The sequence below is a fragment of the Jaculus jaculus genome, chromosome 9, assembly GCF_020740685.1.
Source record: "Jaculus jaculus isolate mJacJac1 chromosome 9, mJacJac1.mat.Y.cur, whole genome shotgun sequence".
Lineage (NCBI taxonomy): Eukaryota > Metazoa > Chordata > Mammalia > Rodentia > Dipodidae > Jaculus > Jaculus jaculus.
The window spans coordinates 99,671,882-99,684,683 of NC_059110.1; the positions used below are offsets into that span (position 1 = coordinate 99,671,882).

Here is a 12,802-nt window from a genome sequence, read left to right on the forward strand (position 1 = left end):
GCTCAATCTTTCTCTGCTTGCAAATACATAAAATATTTAAAAATAGTAAGCCAGGGGCTGGAGAGATGGCTGAACCGTTTAGGCGCTTGCCAGCAAGGCCAAAGGACCCAGGTTCACAATTCCCCAGAACTCACGTAAAGCCAGATGCTCAAGGTGGCGCATGCATCTGGAGTTTGCGGTGGCTAGAAGCCCTGAAGTGCCCATTCCCTCCCTCCCTCTCTCTCTCCATATATATATATGTGTGTATATATATATATATATATATGTATACATATATATGTATACATATATGTGTGTGTAATAAAATATTTTTAAAAAATTAAAAATATATTTTAAAATAAAATATTTTTAAAAATATTAAGCCAGGAAGAGTAAAGCAAGCACCACATTGAATCATTCCTTTAGAGCGGTCATTCAGTACTGCTGCTTTTTGGCGCGCTCCCTCTCTTTGGGCTCGGCTATCGAGTGCTCCTGTCTGAATCTGGCTGCAATCCGGGAACTCGCCGTTTTTGGCCCATCGTTTGCTTCTGCCTGGCCCCCTGGGCTCGGTCAGCAACTTAGCGCCCTCTTCTCTTGCCGCTGCTTCCGGTTCCGGTGGCGGCACGCGCTGTTCTGCTGGGCGCTGGGGCCATGGCGGGGAGCCGGTTGGAGAGGGTGGGCAGCGTCTTCACCCGGTGCGTGCTCCGCGCGGGCTCCCCACGGGCGGCTCGGGCCCGGCCCGGCCGGGGCAGGACGAGGCCGAGGGGTCGGAGTCGCCAGAGGCCGTCGGGCACCTTCCCGGGTCGGAGTCAGGTCACGTTGAAGGGTGCCTCCTCCAAACCCCCACCCCCGGGGAGACCTCTGGGAGACTTTGCATTTCCATGCCGGACCGGGCGACGGGATGGAGGGACGGGATGGACGCTTGTAGCGTTTAAAACGGAGTGCGGGGCTGGAGAGATGGCTTAGCGAAGCTAAGGACCCAGGTTCGAGTCCCCAGGACCCACTTGAGCCAGATGCAGAAGGAGGCGCATGCACCTGGAGTTTGTATGCAGAGGCTGGAGGCCCTGGCGCGCCCATTCTATGTCTGTTTCTCAAATAAGCAAAAAATCCCAGCACTAGCCGGGCGTGGTGGCGCACGCCTTTAATCCCAGCACTCGGGAGGCAGAGAGGTAAGGAGGACTGCCATGAGTTTGAGGCCAGCCTGAGACTACATAGTGAATTCCAGGTCACTAGAGATCCTCCCTCCAAAAACCAAAAAATAGTAAAATAAAAATAAAAACTGAACGTGGTGGCTCACGCTTGCAACGCCAGCACTCGGGAGGAGGCAGGGGGATGGTCATCAACCCAGTCTGGGGTACTTAGCGGACGCTTCTCCAAGCAGCCGCCCAGAAGGGTTGCGTCCTGGGCCTCCTCGGCAGGTGGCTGTAGTATGAGGCCATGAGTTCGCGTCCTCCCTGTAGTGAAGCGCCCAGCCCTCTTCCGCCCCCACCCCCTTTGATGCTGGGGCTTGTGCTAGTGTAATTGAGGGGCTTTTTGCAGGTTGTTGTGACCGACTGACCTTGGCTCTGTGTCCTGTCTCAGAACTCGGGACCTGCTGCGGGCCGGAGTACTGAAGGAGAAGCCGCTGTGGTTCGACATCTACCAGGCCTTCCCTCCGCTGAGGGAGCCTGTCTTCCGGATGCACAGGTTGCGCTATGGCAAAGCCAAGTCTCCCATCCAGGACATCCTTTACCACGAGGATCGGATCCGAGCGTGAGTGTGAAGCCCAGGCGTGGACAGCGTCCCACAGAACATCAGAAGAGAAGGTTTACCTAGTACTTTGGCAACTTAAATTTTGTTTGTGCTAGATACTGTGCTGAGCCCTTGATGAATCTAATCCTTTAAGGCAGAGGTTTCCTTGCCTTCATTTTATTCAGGAAGGTCGGACTGTGAAGCCGGAGGTGGTTAACTTCCTGTGGTTGTGCAGGAAGGGGTCGGGTGTGGGAATTAAATCTCTGACTCCCAAGTTATGCTGGGTACTGCGTCTGCTTCCGGGGAAGTGGAAAGAGGAGGAACAAAGTGATGGGCAGATCTAGTACAGTGGATCATTCAAGCCGCTCAGGCCAACGGATGCTTAAGAGACCAGGGGATTTAGATAATCACTAGGAAAGGGGAGGAAAGTGCTCGCCTGTTTTATCTCTTTTGTGTGTGTGTGCGTGCTGGTACATATCCACATGTGGAGGCAAGAAGATGACTTCAGGTGTGACTTCTTATTTCAGGTGTTATCTGCCTGTCTGCCTCTCCAGCGCTGGATTTGCAAGCGTGTGCCACTATGCTTGGCTTTATGTGGGTACCAGGGATTGAACTCAGTTCCTCATGCTTGGAAGGCAAGCACTTTACCAACTGTGCCATCTCCTCACCCTCATAATGCCGTTTTTGTTTTCTGAGGCAGGATCTCCCTCTAGCTCAGGCTGACCTGGAATTATATGTAGTCCCAGGCTGGCCACAAACTCTCAGTCATCCTCCTCTTCTATTTTGACGTTATCATTTTTCTCCCTCTTGTTACGTAGGTCTTATGTAGGTAGCATCAGCCACAGTGAGGTCAAGAATACCACAGCCACTTTGTGTCTGAGAGACAGTATTGCAAAGCATTCCTCTCCTTCCTTTGGCTCTTACATTCTTTCTGCCACCTCTTCCCCAATGGTCCCTGAGCCTTGAAGGGTGTGATAGAGATGTCTCATTTAGTGCTGAGCATACTGTTGTCATTCCTTCTCAACACTTTGGTGAGTTTTGAGTCTCTCCAGTCAGTGGTCACCACCATCTGAAAAGACAAGCTTCTCTAACCAAAAGTGAGAGTAGCATTAATATATGGGCATAAACACAAGTATTTAGAGGACAGTTTACTGGGCATAATATATCTGTTAAGCCAGACAGCAGTAGTAGTTTCCCTCTTTGGCTTTATGACCTCCCCAGCCATAGATACTTTTTTCACAATTACGTGTGCTTTTTTTTTTTTTTACATCTTTTAAAAAATATTTTATTTATTTATTTATGAGTAAGCAAAAGAGGCAGATTGGGATGGGGGGGAGGGTGGAGAATGGGCATGGCAGGGCCTTTAGCTGCTGCAAATGAACTCCAGACGCATGGGCCACCTTGTGTCTGGCTTACATGGGTCCTGGGGAATTGAACCTGGGTCCTTTCGTTTTGCAGGCAAGCATCTTAACTGCTGAACCATCTCTCCAGCCCAGGTTTATTTATTTAGTTATTTTTGTTTTTGGAGGTAGGATTTCATTCTAACCCAGACTGACCTGGAATTTACTTTATAGTCTCAGAGTGGCCTCAACCTCACAGTGATCCTCTTACCTCTGCCTCACAAGTGCTGGGATTAAAGGCATGCACTGCTATGCCCATCCCGACCCAGATTCTTTTTAAAATTTCTACAAGGAGAGAGAGAGAGACAGAGACACAGAGAGAGAATGGGTGCATCAGGGCCTCTGGTCACTGCAAACAAACTCCAGATACATGTGCCACTTTGTGCATCTAGCTTTATGTGGGTACTGGGGAACTGAACCTGGGTGGTTAGGCTTTGCAGGCAAGTACCTTAACTGCTGAGCCATCTCTCCAGTCTTATAGTTTTTTTTTTTTCTTTTTTTTCAAGGTAGGGTCTCATTCTCACCCAGGCTGACCTGGAACACACACTGTAGTCCTCAAACAGTGATACTTCTTCCTTTGCCTCCCAAGGGCTGGAATTAAAGGGATGCACCACCATATACCCTGCTCAGCTGTAGGGTTTTTTTTTTTGTTTTGTTTTTTTCCCCGAGGTAGAGTCCCACTCTAGGTGACCTGGAATTCACTATATAGTCTCAGGGTGGCCTTGAACTCACAGCTGTCCTACCTCTGCCTCTCAAGTGCTAGGATTAAAGGTGTGTGCCACCACACCCGGCTTCAGCTGTAGGTTTTTGATTAGGTTTTCCCTAGCTCATACATTTTTAAATATTTTATTTATTTATTTATTTTAGGTTTTCGAGGTAGAGTCTCACTGTAGACCTGGAATTCACTATTTAGTCTCTTGGTAACCTCAAACTCAACAGTGATCTTCCTATCTCTGCCTCCCAAGTGCTGGGATTAAAGGCATGTGCCACCACATCCGGCTGTTTATTTTTATTTGTTTGTTTACTTATTTATTTATTTTTAATTTTTAATTTATTTGAGAGCGACAGACAGAGAGAGAGGGAGAGAGAGAATGGGCGCACTAGGGCCTCCAGCCACCGCAAAGGAACTCCAGATGCGTAAGCCCCCTTATGCATCTGGCTAACGTGGGTCCTGGGGAATTGAGCCTCGAACCGGGGTCCTTAGGCTTCACAGACAAGTGCTTAACCACTAAGCCATCTCCCCAGCCCCGCCTCCCGTGCATTTTTTTTTTTTAATATTTTATTTATTTATTTGAGAGTGACAGAGACAGAGAGAAAGACAGATAGAGGGAGAGAGAGAGAATGGGCGCGCCAGGGCTTCCAGCCTCTGCAAACGAACTCCAGATGCGTGCGCCCCCTTGTGCATCTGGCTAACGTGGGACCTGGGGAACCGAGCCTCGAACCGGGGTCCTTAGGCTTCACAGGCGAGCGCTTAACCGCTAAGCCATCTCTCCAGCCCTCCCGTGCATTTTTGATAGGTGAATTTTACCTCAAGTTTAAAGTAAGGGAAAATGGAGAGCAGGATTACCTATTCTGTGGGTGAAAGAATGGGCCTAGTGGGCTGGGGATGTAACTCAGTGGGTAGATGCTTGCCTAGCATACATGAAGCCGAGTTCGGTCCCCAGTGCCCTATAACATGGGTGTGATGGTATGCACCTGTAACCTTAGGCTTGAGAGGTGGAAGTAGGAGGATCAGATGTTCAAGGTCATCTTGGACTGCAAGGCATGTTTAAAGCCAGCCTGGGACACATGAGACATCTCAAAAAAGAAAAAAAAGAAAAGAAAAGAAAAAGAGAAGTGGCTGTGCTGGGGACAGGGCATGGTAGATGTGTATGTGCTGGTATGTTGGTGGGTATTTCTTCCAGTGTGGATACATAAGGAACCCATGTGTTTCTTCTTGCGGTGTGAGTTGGGTATCCGGTACAGCAGGGAGGGGAGTGTTAGAGATTTTTTTGTTTTGTTTTATATTTTAATTTTACTTGTTTATTTGAGAGAGAGAAAGAATGGACACGCCAGGGCTTCTAGCCACTGCAAACAAACTCCAGATGCATGTACCACCTTGTGCATCTGGCTTTATGTGGGCCCTGGGGAGTCAAACCCAGGTCCTTAGGTTTCTTGGGCAAGTGCCTTAACCACTAAGCCATCTCTCCAGCTCTAGAGATGCTTTTATACCATCTAATGTACTACATGTATTACTGACTTTGAAAACCCAAACCTAGCAGAGTGTAGTGGCACACACCTATAATCCCAGCACTTGGGAGGCAGAGGTAGGAGGGTTGTCGAGTTTGAGGCCACCCTGAGACTGCACAGTCTTCCAAGTCAGCATGGGCTAGAGCCCACCTGAACAAAACAAAACAAAACAAAAGAAACAAAAAAACCCTGAGCCTAAGGCAAAGGCTCAGCAGTTAAAAGCACTTGCTTGCAAAGCCAGCCCGCCTAGATTCAATTCCCCAGCAAATACGTGAAGCTGGATGCAATCTCAAACTCAGCGGTAGCAGTGGCAAGAGCCCTTGCCCCAAAAGATGGAGCACAGAGCCAGGCGTGGTGGTGCATGCTTTAGCACTTGGGAGGCAGAGAGCCATGAGGCCACCCTGAGACTACATAGTGAATTCCAGGTCATTCTGGGCTAGAGTAAAGCCATACCTTGAAAAACCTGAAAAACAAAAAAGAAAAAATGGAACACAGATACCTCAAGTCTGCCCTCTGACTCCACATGTGTGCTGTTGTGCATGTGTGCTTCCCCACAATAAATAAATAACCTGCCCACCCTCTCCGTGCAAAAAAAAAAAAAAACCAAAACCAAAACAAAAATCAACAGTACAAACTCTGGCTTAGATAGTATAGGGCATACTGAAGTTAATTCCTCAGGGCCCAATAGTTATGTCTTCATCCCACTGGCCACAGTCTGTAACTGTAGATTCATGTTGTGATTTTGAATTTTCTAGGAAGTTTTTTTCTGCCTATGGATCTGGTCAAAAAGCTTTTGATCTGTTCAACCCAAACTTCAAATCTACTTGTCAACGGTAAGTCACTTTCAAGTCCCCAGTTACTCCCTAGCTCCCCTGCCTCTGCAAGGGTTTAGTTACCAGCGGAGCAGCTCTGATGAATTCTTTAGAAAAGGGTGCGGCTGTAGGAAGACCAACACTAACTGTGCCTTTCTACAGCCCTGACACAGACCTGAGATGTGGGTTCTTGGAATTGCAGGTTTGTGGAGAAGTACACTGAACTGCAGAATCTTGGAGAAACAGACGAAGAGAAGTTGTTTGTGGAAACAGGGAAGGCTTTATTAGCAGAAGGTATCATTTTAAGACGAATAGGAGAAGCAAAGAGTGTGAGTACTTTATTGTTAAAATGGTTGGGCTGGCTTAGTGGTTACAGGTTCTTGTTGGGTTTGGAGAGATGGCTTAGTGGTTAAAGGCATTTTGTTTGCAAACCTTTATAGCCCAGGTTCAGTTTCCCAAAACTCACAAAAAGCCAAATGTACAAAGTGGCGTATGCATCTGGAGTTTGTTTACAATGGCATGAAGCCCTGGTGGATCCATGCTCTCTTTCTGACTGCCTCCTTGTCTCTGTCCAAATAAGTAAATAAATATTAAAAAATAAAAAAAGGAGCCAGGTGTGGTGGCACATGCCTTTAATTCCAGCACTTGGGAGGCAGAGGTAGGAGGATCACCGCGAGTTCAAGGCCACCCTGAGACTATGTAGTAAATCTCAGGTCAGCCTGAGCTGGAGTGAGAACCTGCCTTGAAAAACCAAAATAAATAAATAAATATATGTTAATTTTAAAAAGGTGGGCCTGGAAAGATAACTCAGTGATTAAGGCATTTGCTTGCAATGCCTGATGGCCTGGGTTTGATTTCCCAGTACCTATGTAAAGCCAGATGCACAAAGTGATGCATACATCTGGAGTTTATTTGCAGCAGCTAGAGGCCCTAGAGTACCCATTCCCATTCTCTTTCCCCCTCTATCTTTCTCTGTGTTTGCAAATAAATAAATTAATTAAAAAAAATAAAGGTGCTTCCTTGCAAGTATGCTGGCCCAAGTTTGATTCTTCAGCACCCATGTTAAGCTGGGCACAAAGTGACACATGCTTCTGCATTCCCAGTGCACCCATGGCCAGGAGAATCTGGAAGCTTGTGGATGAGCTATAGTGGTGTAATATGAAGAAGCAGCAAAAAAACCTGTCTTAAGCAAGGTGGAAGGAAAGAAACACCACCCTGAGTTTGTCAGACCTGCACACACAAACCCGTACACATCATACCTGTCCACATAGACATACACACACATTAAAAAAAAGTTTTGAGGGATGGGGAGATGGCTTAGCAGTTAACGCACTTGCCTGCAAAGCAAAAGGGCCTAGGTTCGATTCCCCAGGACCCACGTAAGCCAGTTGCACAAGGTGGCACATGTGTCTGGAGTTTGTTTGCGGCGGCCTGAGGCGCTGGTGCACCTATTCTCTCTCTCTTTTCTCTCTCAAGTAAATAAATAAACAAAAATAGTAAAAAAGAAGTTTTGAGAGGCTGGAGAGATGGCTTAGGTGCTTAGGCGCTTGCCTGCGAAGCCGAAGGCCCCAGATTCATTTCCCCAGTACCCACACAAACCAGATGCACAAGGTGGTGCATGCGTCTGGAGTTGTTTGCAGTGGCTAGAGGCCCTCGTATGCCCATTTTCTCTCCTCTATCTGCCTCCCTGTCTCTCTCAACTAAATAAATTTAAACAACTTTTTTTAACTTAAAATTTGTTTTAAAAATCTTGAGCTGGGCGTGGTGGTACATGCTTTTAATCTCAGCACTCTGGTGGCAGAGGTAGGACAGTAGGAGGGTGGCCATGAGTTCAAGGCCAGCCTGAGACTCCCTAGTGAATTCCAGGTCAGCCTGGGCTGGAGTGAGACCCTACCTTGAGAAACCAAAACCAAAACAAAACAAAAATCTTGGGGCTAGGGAGATAGCTCCGTGGTTAGGGGTGTTTGCTTGCAAAGCCTTATAGCCTGAGTTCAATTCCCCAGTACCCACATAACACCAGATGCACAAAGTGATGCATGCCTCTGGAATTCGTTTGCAGTGGCAGAAGGTCCTTGCATGCCCATACTCTCTCTGCCTCCCTCTCTCTCAAGTAATAAATAAAAATATTTTTAAAAACTGTTGTTGTGCCAGGAGAGTAGCTCAGTGGTATGTACTTGTCTAGCTTGTTTTAGTAAAGCCCTGGGTTCAGATACCAGCCCTGCAAAAAAGAAAACAAAAATTAAAATTGGGATTTTTGTCTGTTTGTCAGAAGCAAAAAGGGACTCCAACTGTGGCTAATGTTCTCAAACTCCGAGTTAAATACTGTTAGATTGAATATACTGGAATTCTGAATGGTAGTTGGAACAAGCAAGTTGCCATTAGGGTGGCCTCAAATTAGCTAGAAATTTTTATGTTTGTTATTTCTCATGAGAGAATTTCACTTGGGTGACAGACTGCGCTAGTCATATAGTTCCAGCCAGTGAACTAAGTGAAAACAACACCTGTGTGACGTATTTATATCTGGTCTTTTAAGCAAAAGTCACATTTGCTGGAAATCCCAACAGGTGAATGTCACACCCCAATCTACACTGGAAGAAAACCAGCCTCAGAAGGAAGTTGCCCAGGACCAGCACTTGGAGGCACCAGAAGAGCCGTCGAAAGGCCTCTCCCCTCCCTGAAGTGTGTACTGTGCTTGCTGGACCAGTGCTGAGCTATTTTTAACAGTTGAACTATGCAAATGTTTCTCCGTCTCCAAGGCCTTATGTTTGCCTTCTCTTGGTCCTATTTCTGGGTTGTCATAAAACTCAGTATCGTGATTTGAAAAGCAGCAGTTTTGTGAACTTTTATTTCAAGACATTACTAAATAAAGGATTCCCTTGTTGCTTATAAAGTAAATTTACTTTGAAACTAAATAACACAAGGAAACCTTTCTGCAGATCATTTGAGCGGGACTCTGGTGTTTGTGCTGGCATGTGAGCCGTCCGCGTCTGGTCCTCTGTGGTGTATCTCCTCTCTGCATCCCTCAGAACTTCCCCTGCACACATGATGTGGTCCCTTGGCCAATGGTTTCTATCTGCAGACACTGTTTGCACTTTTTGCTATAGAATTATTACTGCAACTTGAGAGACTGAGCCGATTTGTGCTTTGTGGTAAGGGTGAGGGAGGACTTGTCACTGATGATGGACGTGGGCCTGCAGCTAGCAGTGTTCAGTAATGCTTGAGTGAATGAGCAAGTGTACCCAGCCACAGACTCGTGGCTTCTATGCTGGTCACTGAATTGCCAAGTGGCAGGGTTGTGGCAGCTGATGAGGTGGTATACTACATGCCTATCTTGTCTCTCTGGTACAGTGATGTGCCTAAAGTCCTTACCAGATGTCTCACCTGCCTTGCTTTCCTGTTTTATTAAATAAATGAAATATTCCTCTGTGATTATAGCCCTTGTATTTGTGTTAATAGTTTCCACTTGGTGGTAGTAAGCTCCTTTCGGCATTCCTTATCTTTTTTGTTTTTTTTTGTTTTTTCGGGTTGAGTCTCACTCGGGCCCAGGCTGACCTGAAATTCACTAAGTAGTCTCAGGGTGGCCTCAAACTCATGGTGATCCTCCACCTCTGCTTCCCAAGTGTGCATTCCTTATCTTAAAGCATGTGGCTTTTTGGCCCATTCCTTCTATATTTATGGTCACTTCTTTATCCTTGTACTGAAAGGCAAGATCCACTTCTCACCCGTGAGTGCTTGTGTAATGGGTTAATGGAGGTGGTTGAGTCCACAAGCCAGGGTGGTCCTCCACTACGCTGCTCCACCGGCCTGAAGCGCCATCATAGTCTCAGTTTCTGGGTTTGGGAAATGCCTCATCTTTTTCTTTAGATGAGCAAGCAAATTTCAACCACTCAAAGAGCCAGTAAATGACTGATGTCTGGCCAGACCTGGGGCAGAGGCCCTAGCAGCTGAAGGAGATGGTTCTGGTCTCCGAAGGAGCAGTTGGTGGTGGGGGATTGACACTCATTATGTTACTAACCTTATGTTTCTGGGTTTTTACTTTTTAAATTCTGCTCTCACCAATAATATGTGAGAATGCCTTTCCTCACACACTTTGATTTTGTTGATGGAGACTGGGGCTCAGGAGAGTCTGGCCTGTGGAAAGGAAGCAGACTATTCCTGATAACACCTCTGGATGGCGAGGAAGTAGCTGTCACATGGTGATTCCTTCATGGGCAGAACTGAGAAAGGTGTGAAGCTTACTTGGGGAATTGTAACTGCATTATCCCACAGTTTGGGCAAAAGCCTTCAGGGCCCCCTTTTTAAAATGTGTGCAAAAGAATTAGAGCAAAGCAAGCTCACCTTTTAGTGTTCTTGAAGGGAATGGAAGTGTGACCCCCGTTGTTGCCTTTACAAGACTGCCTTGAGAAACAAGACAGGAATCCTTCAGAGTAATGCTAGAGGGGCTGGAGAAATGGCTCATGTGTAAAAGTGCTTGCTTGCAAACACTGCTGTCCCAGGTTCAATGCTCCACCTACCCAAGTAAGTCCAGACACACAAAGTGGCACAAGTGTCTGGCATTTGTTTGCAGTGGCAAGTGATCCTGGTGCACACACGTGTGAGTAAATATAATAATAGAGGGCTGAAGAGATGGCTTAGCGGTTGAGTGGTTGCCTGTGAAGCTTAAGGACCCTGGTTTGAGGCTCGATTCCCCAGGACCCATGTTAGCCAGATGCACAGGGGGCACACACGTCTGGAGTTCATTTGCAGTGGCTGGAGGCCCTGCCACACCCATTCTTTCTCTCTCTCTTTGCCTCTTTCTCTGTCACTCTTAAATAAATAAATAAATAATAAAAGCTTGCTTCAATTTGGAAAAAAAAAATAGGATTATAGAAATGTATGACAGAGGCTCCTGGAGGTAGGAGTTTGTTCTGGACCTGTGTAGAAATACTACATAATGGGGCTGGAGAGATGGCTTAGTAGTTAAGGCATTTGCCTGTGAAGCCTCAGGATCAGGTTTGATTCCCCAGAACCCACATAAGCCAGATGTACATGGTGGGTGCATGCATCTGGAGTTCATTTGTAGTGGCTGGAGGCCCTGCCATGCTCATCCTGTCTCTCTCTAATAAATAAAAAATAAGATGTTTTTAGAAATACTGCATGAGAGAGCTTGCAAGGGCAGTGGGTTGATGTGTGGATTCTACCAGAAACACTCTACCCACCTCTACAGCCTGTTGTTGAAACCAAATGTCAAGACCCTGTGGAATCCCCAAACAGTGCTTGCTTCACTGTGGCTTGCATACCCAGGCTGCTGTCTGCTCCTGCCCAACTTACTGTGGCCTCTGTTCAAGTGTAGCATTCTTTCTCTACTGAGAACATAAGGGGTGGGCTGGAGAGATGGCCTAGTGGTTAAGGCATTTGCCTGTGAAAACTAAGGACCCAGGTTTGAGTCCCCAGTACCCACGGTAAGCCAGATGCACAAGGTGGTACATGCATCTGGAGTTTGCAGTGGCTGGAAGCCCTGGTGCACCCATTCTCTCTCTGTCTTTCTCTAGTAAATAAATAAAAATATAAATACAGTTGTCTGAAAAAAAAGAGATGGCTTAGCAGTTAAGGTGCTTGCCTGACAAGCCTAAGGACCCATGTCTGACTCTCCAGATCCCACCTTAGCAGGCCGCACCAAGGTGAGGCAAGCGCAAGGTCTCACATGCCCACTAGGTGGCGAAAGCTTCTGGAGGTGGATTTTGGTGGCCGAGGCCCTGGAGCACCAATTCTCTTATCTCTCTGTCTCTCTATCTCTCTCTGGACCAGGCAGGTTGGTGCATGCCTTTAGTCCTGGTACTTGGGAGGCAGAGGTAGGAGTTTGAGGTCAGCCTGAGAGTACATAATGAATTCCAAGTCAGCCTGAGCCAGAGCAAGACTCTACCTCAAAGGAAAAACAACAACAACAACAAAAAGAACATAAGAGGTTGGGGAGATGGCTCAATGGTTTAAAAGTCTGACAACTGAAGTTTGGATCCCCAGCACCCGGGTACAAGCTGGGTGCAGTAGTGCCGCGTCTGTAATCCCAGCACACCTGTGGCAAGATAGGGGGCGGAGCCAGGAGAATCCGGGAACTAGTGGCGCTATGGTCCAGATGTATGCAGCAGGGGTTAACAAGAGAAACCCGGTCTTAACAAGGCGGGAGGTGAGGACTGGTGTGCTGAGGTTGTCCTTTGACCTCCACGTGGGCACGGTGCCACATGAGTGCCCCGCCCCCATACACACAGCATAACCAAGGGCAGGCGGTCTCACTGTAGCTGCTGAGGCAGGAAGCAGATCCCCCAAAGGCCTTGCTGAGCTGAAGCACAGGAAGACAAACGTCCAGGTGACAGTGACATTTGCCCAAGACTAGTACTGAGGATTGGGTAGGTCTGGATGCTCCAGTTCTTAAAATTTTGTCTCATGCATGAGTGTGTGTTGAATGCACGTGTATGTACCCAGTCAGTTCCCTGAACCCTAGCTTGGCGCTCCCAGTGGGAGGAGAACACTGGGCGTCCAGCTGCATCCCCCTTCTGCTTGAGCTGGGGTCTCTTATTGATCCAGAGCTGCAGGTCTCTGTTTCCCTATGGAACTGGGTTTTACAGATGCGTGTGGCCACACTCCAAGGTTTACGAGGGGCTTGGGCATGGACCC

The 12,802-nt window shown here is 47.3% G+C and overlaps 1 protein-coding gene across 1 annotated transcript; it reads left to right on the forward strand.

The window, feature by feature from the left end:
• Positions 1–550: 550 nt before the first annotated feature.
• Mrps23 (mitochondrial ribosomal protein S23) lies at positions 551–9,580 on the forward strand. Its single transcript, XM_045158715.1, has 5 exons — positions 551–674; positions 1,561–1,731; positions 6,095–6,172; positions 6,354–6,480; positions 8,716–9,580. Exons 1-5 carry the CDS (start codon positions 631–633, stop codon positions 8,827–8,829), a joined length of 534 nt encoding a protein of 177 aa, XP_045014650.1. The 5' UTR covers positions 551–630; the 3' UTR covers positions 8,830–9,580.
• Positions 9,581–12,802: the final 3,222 nt, after the last annotated feature.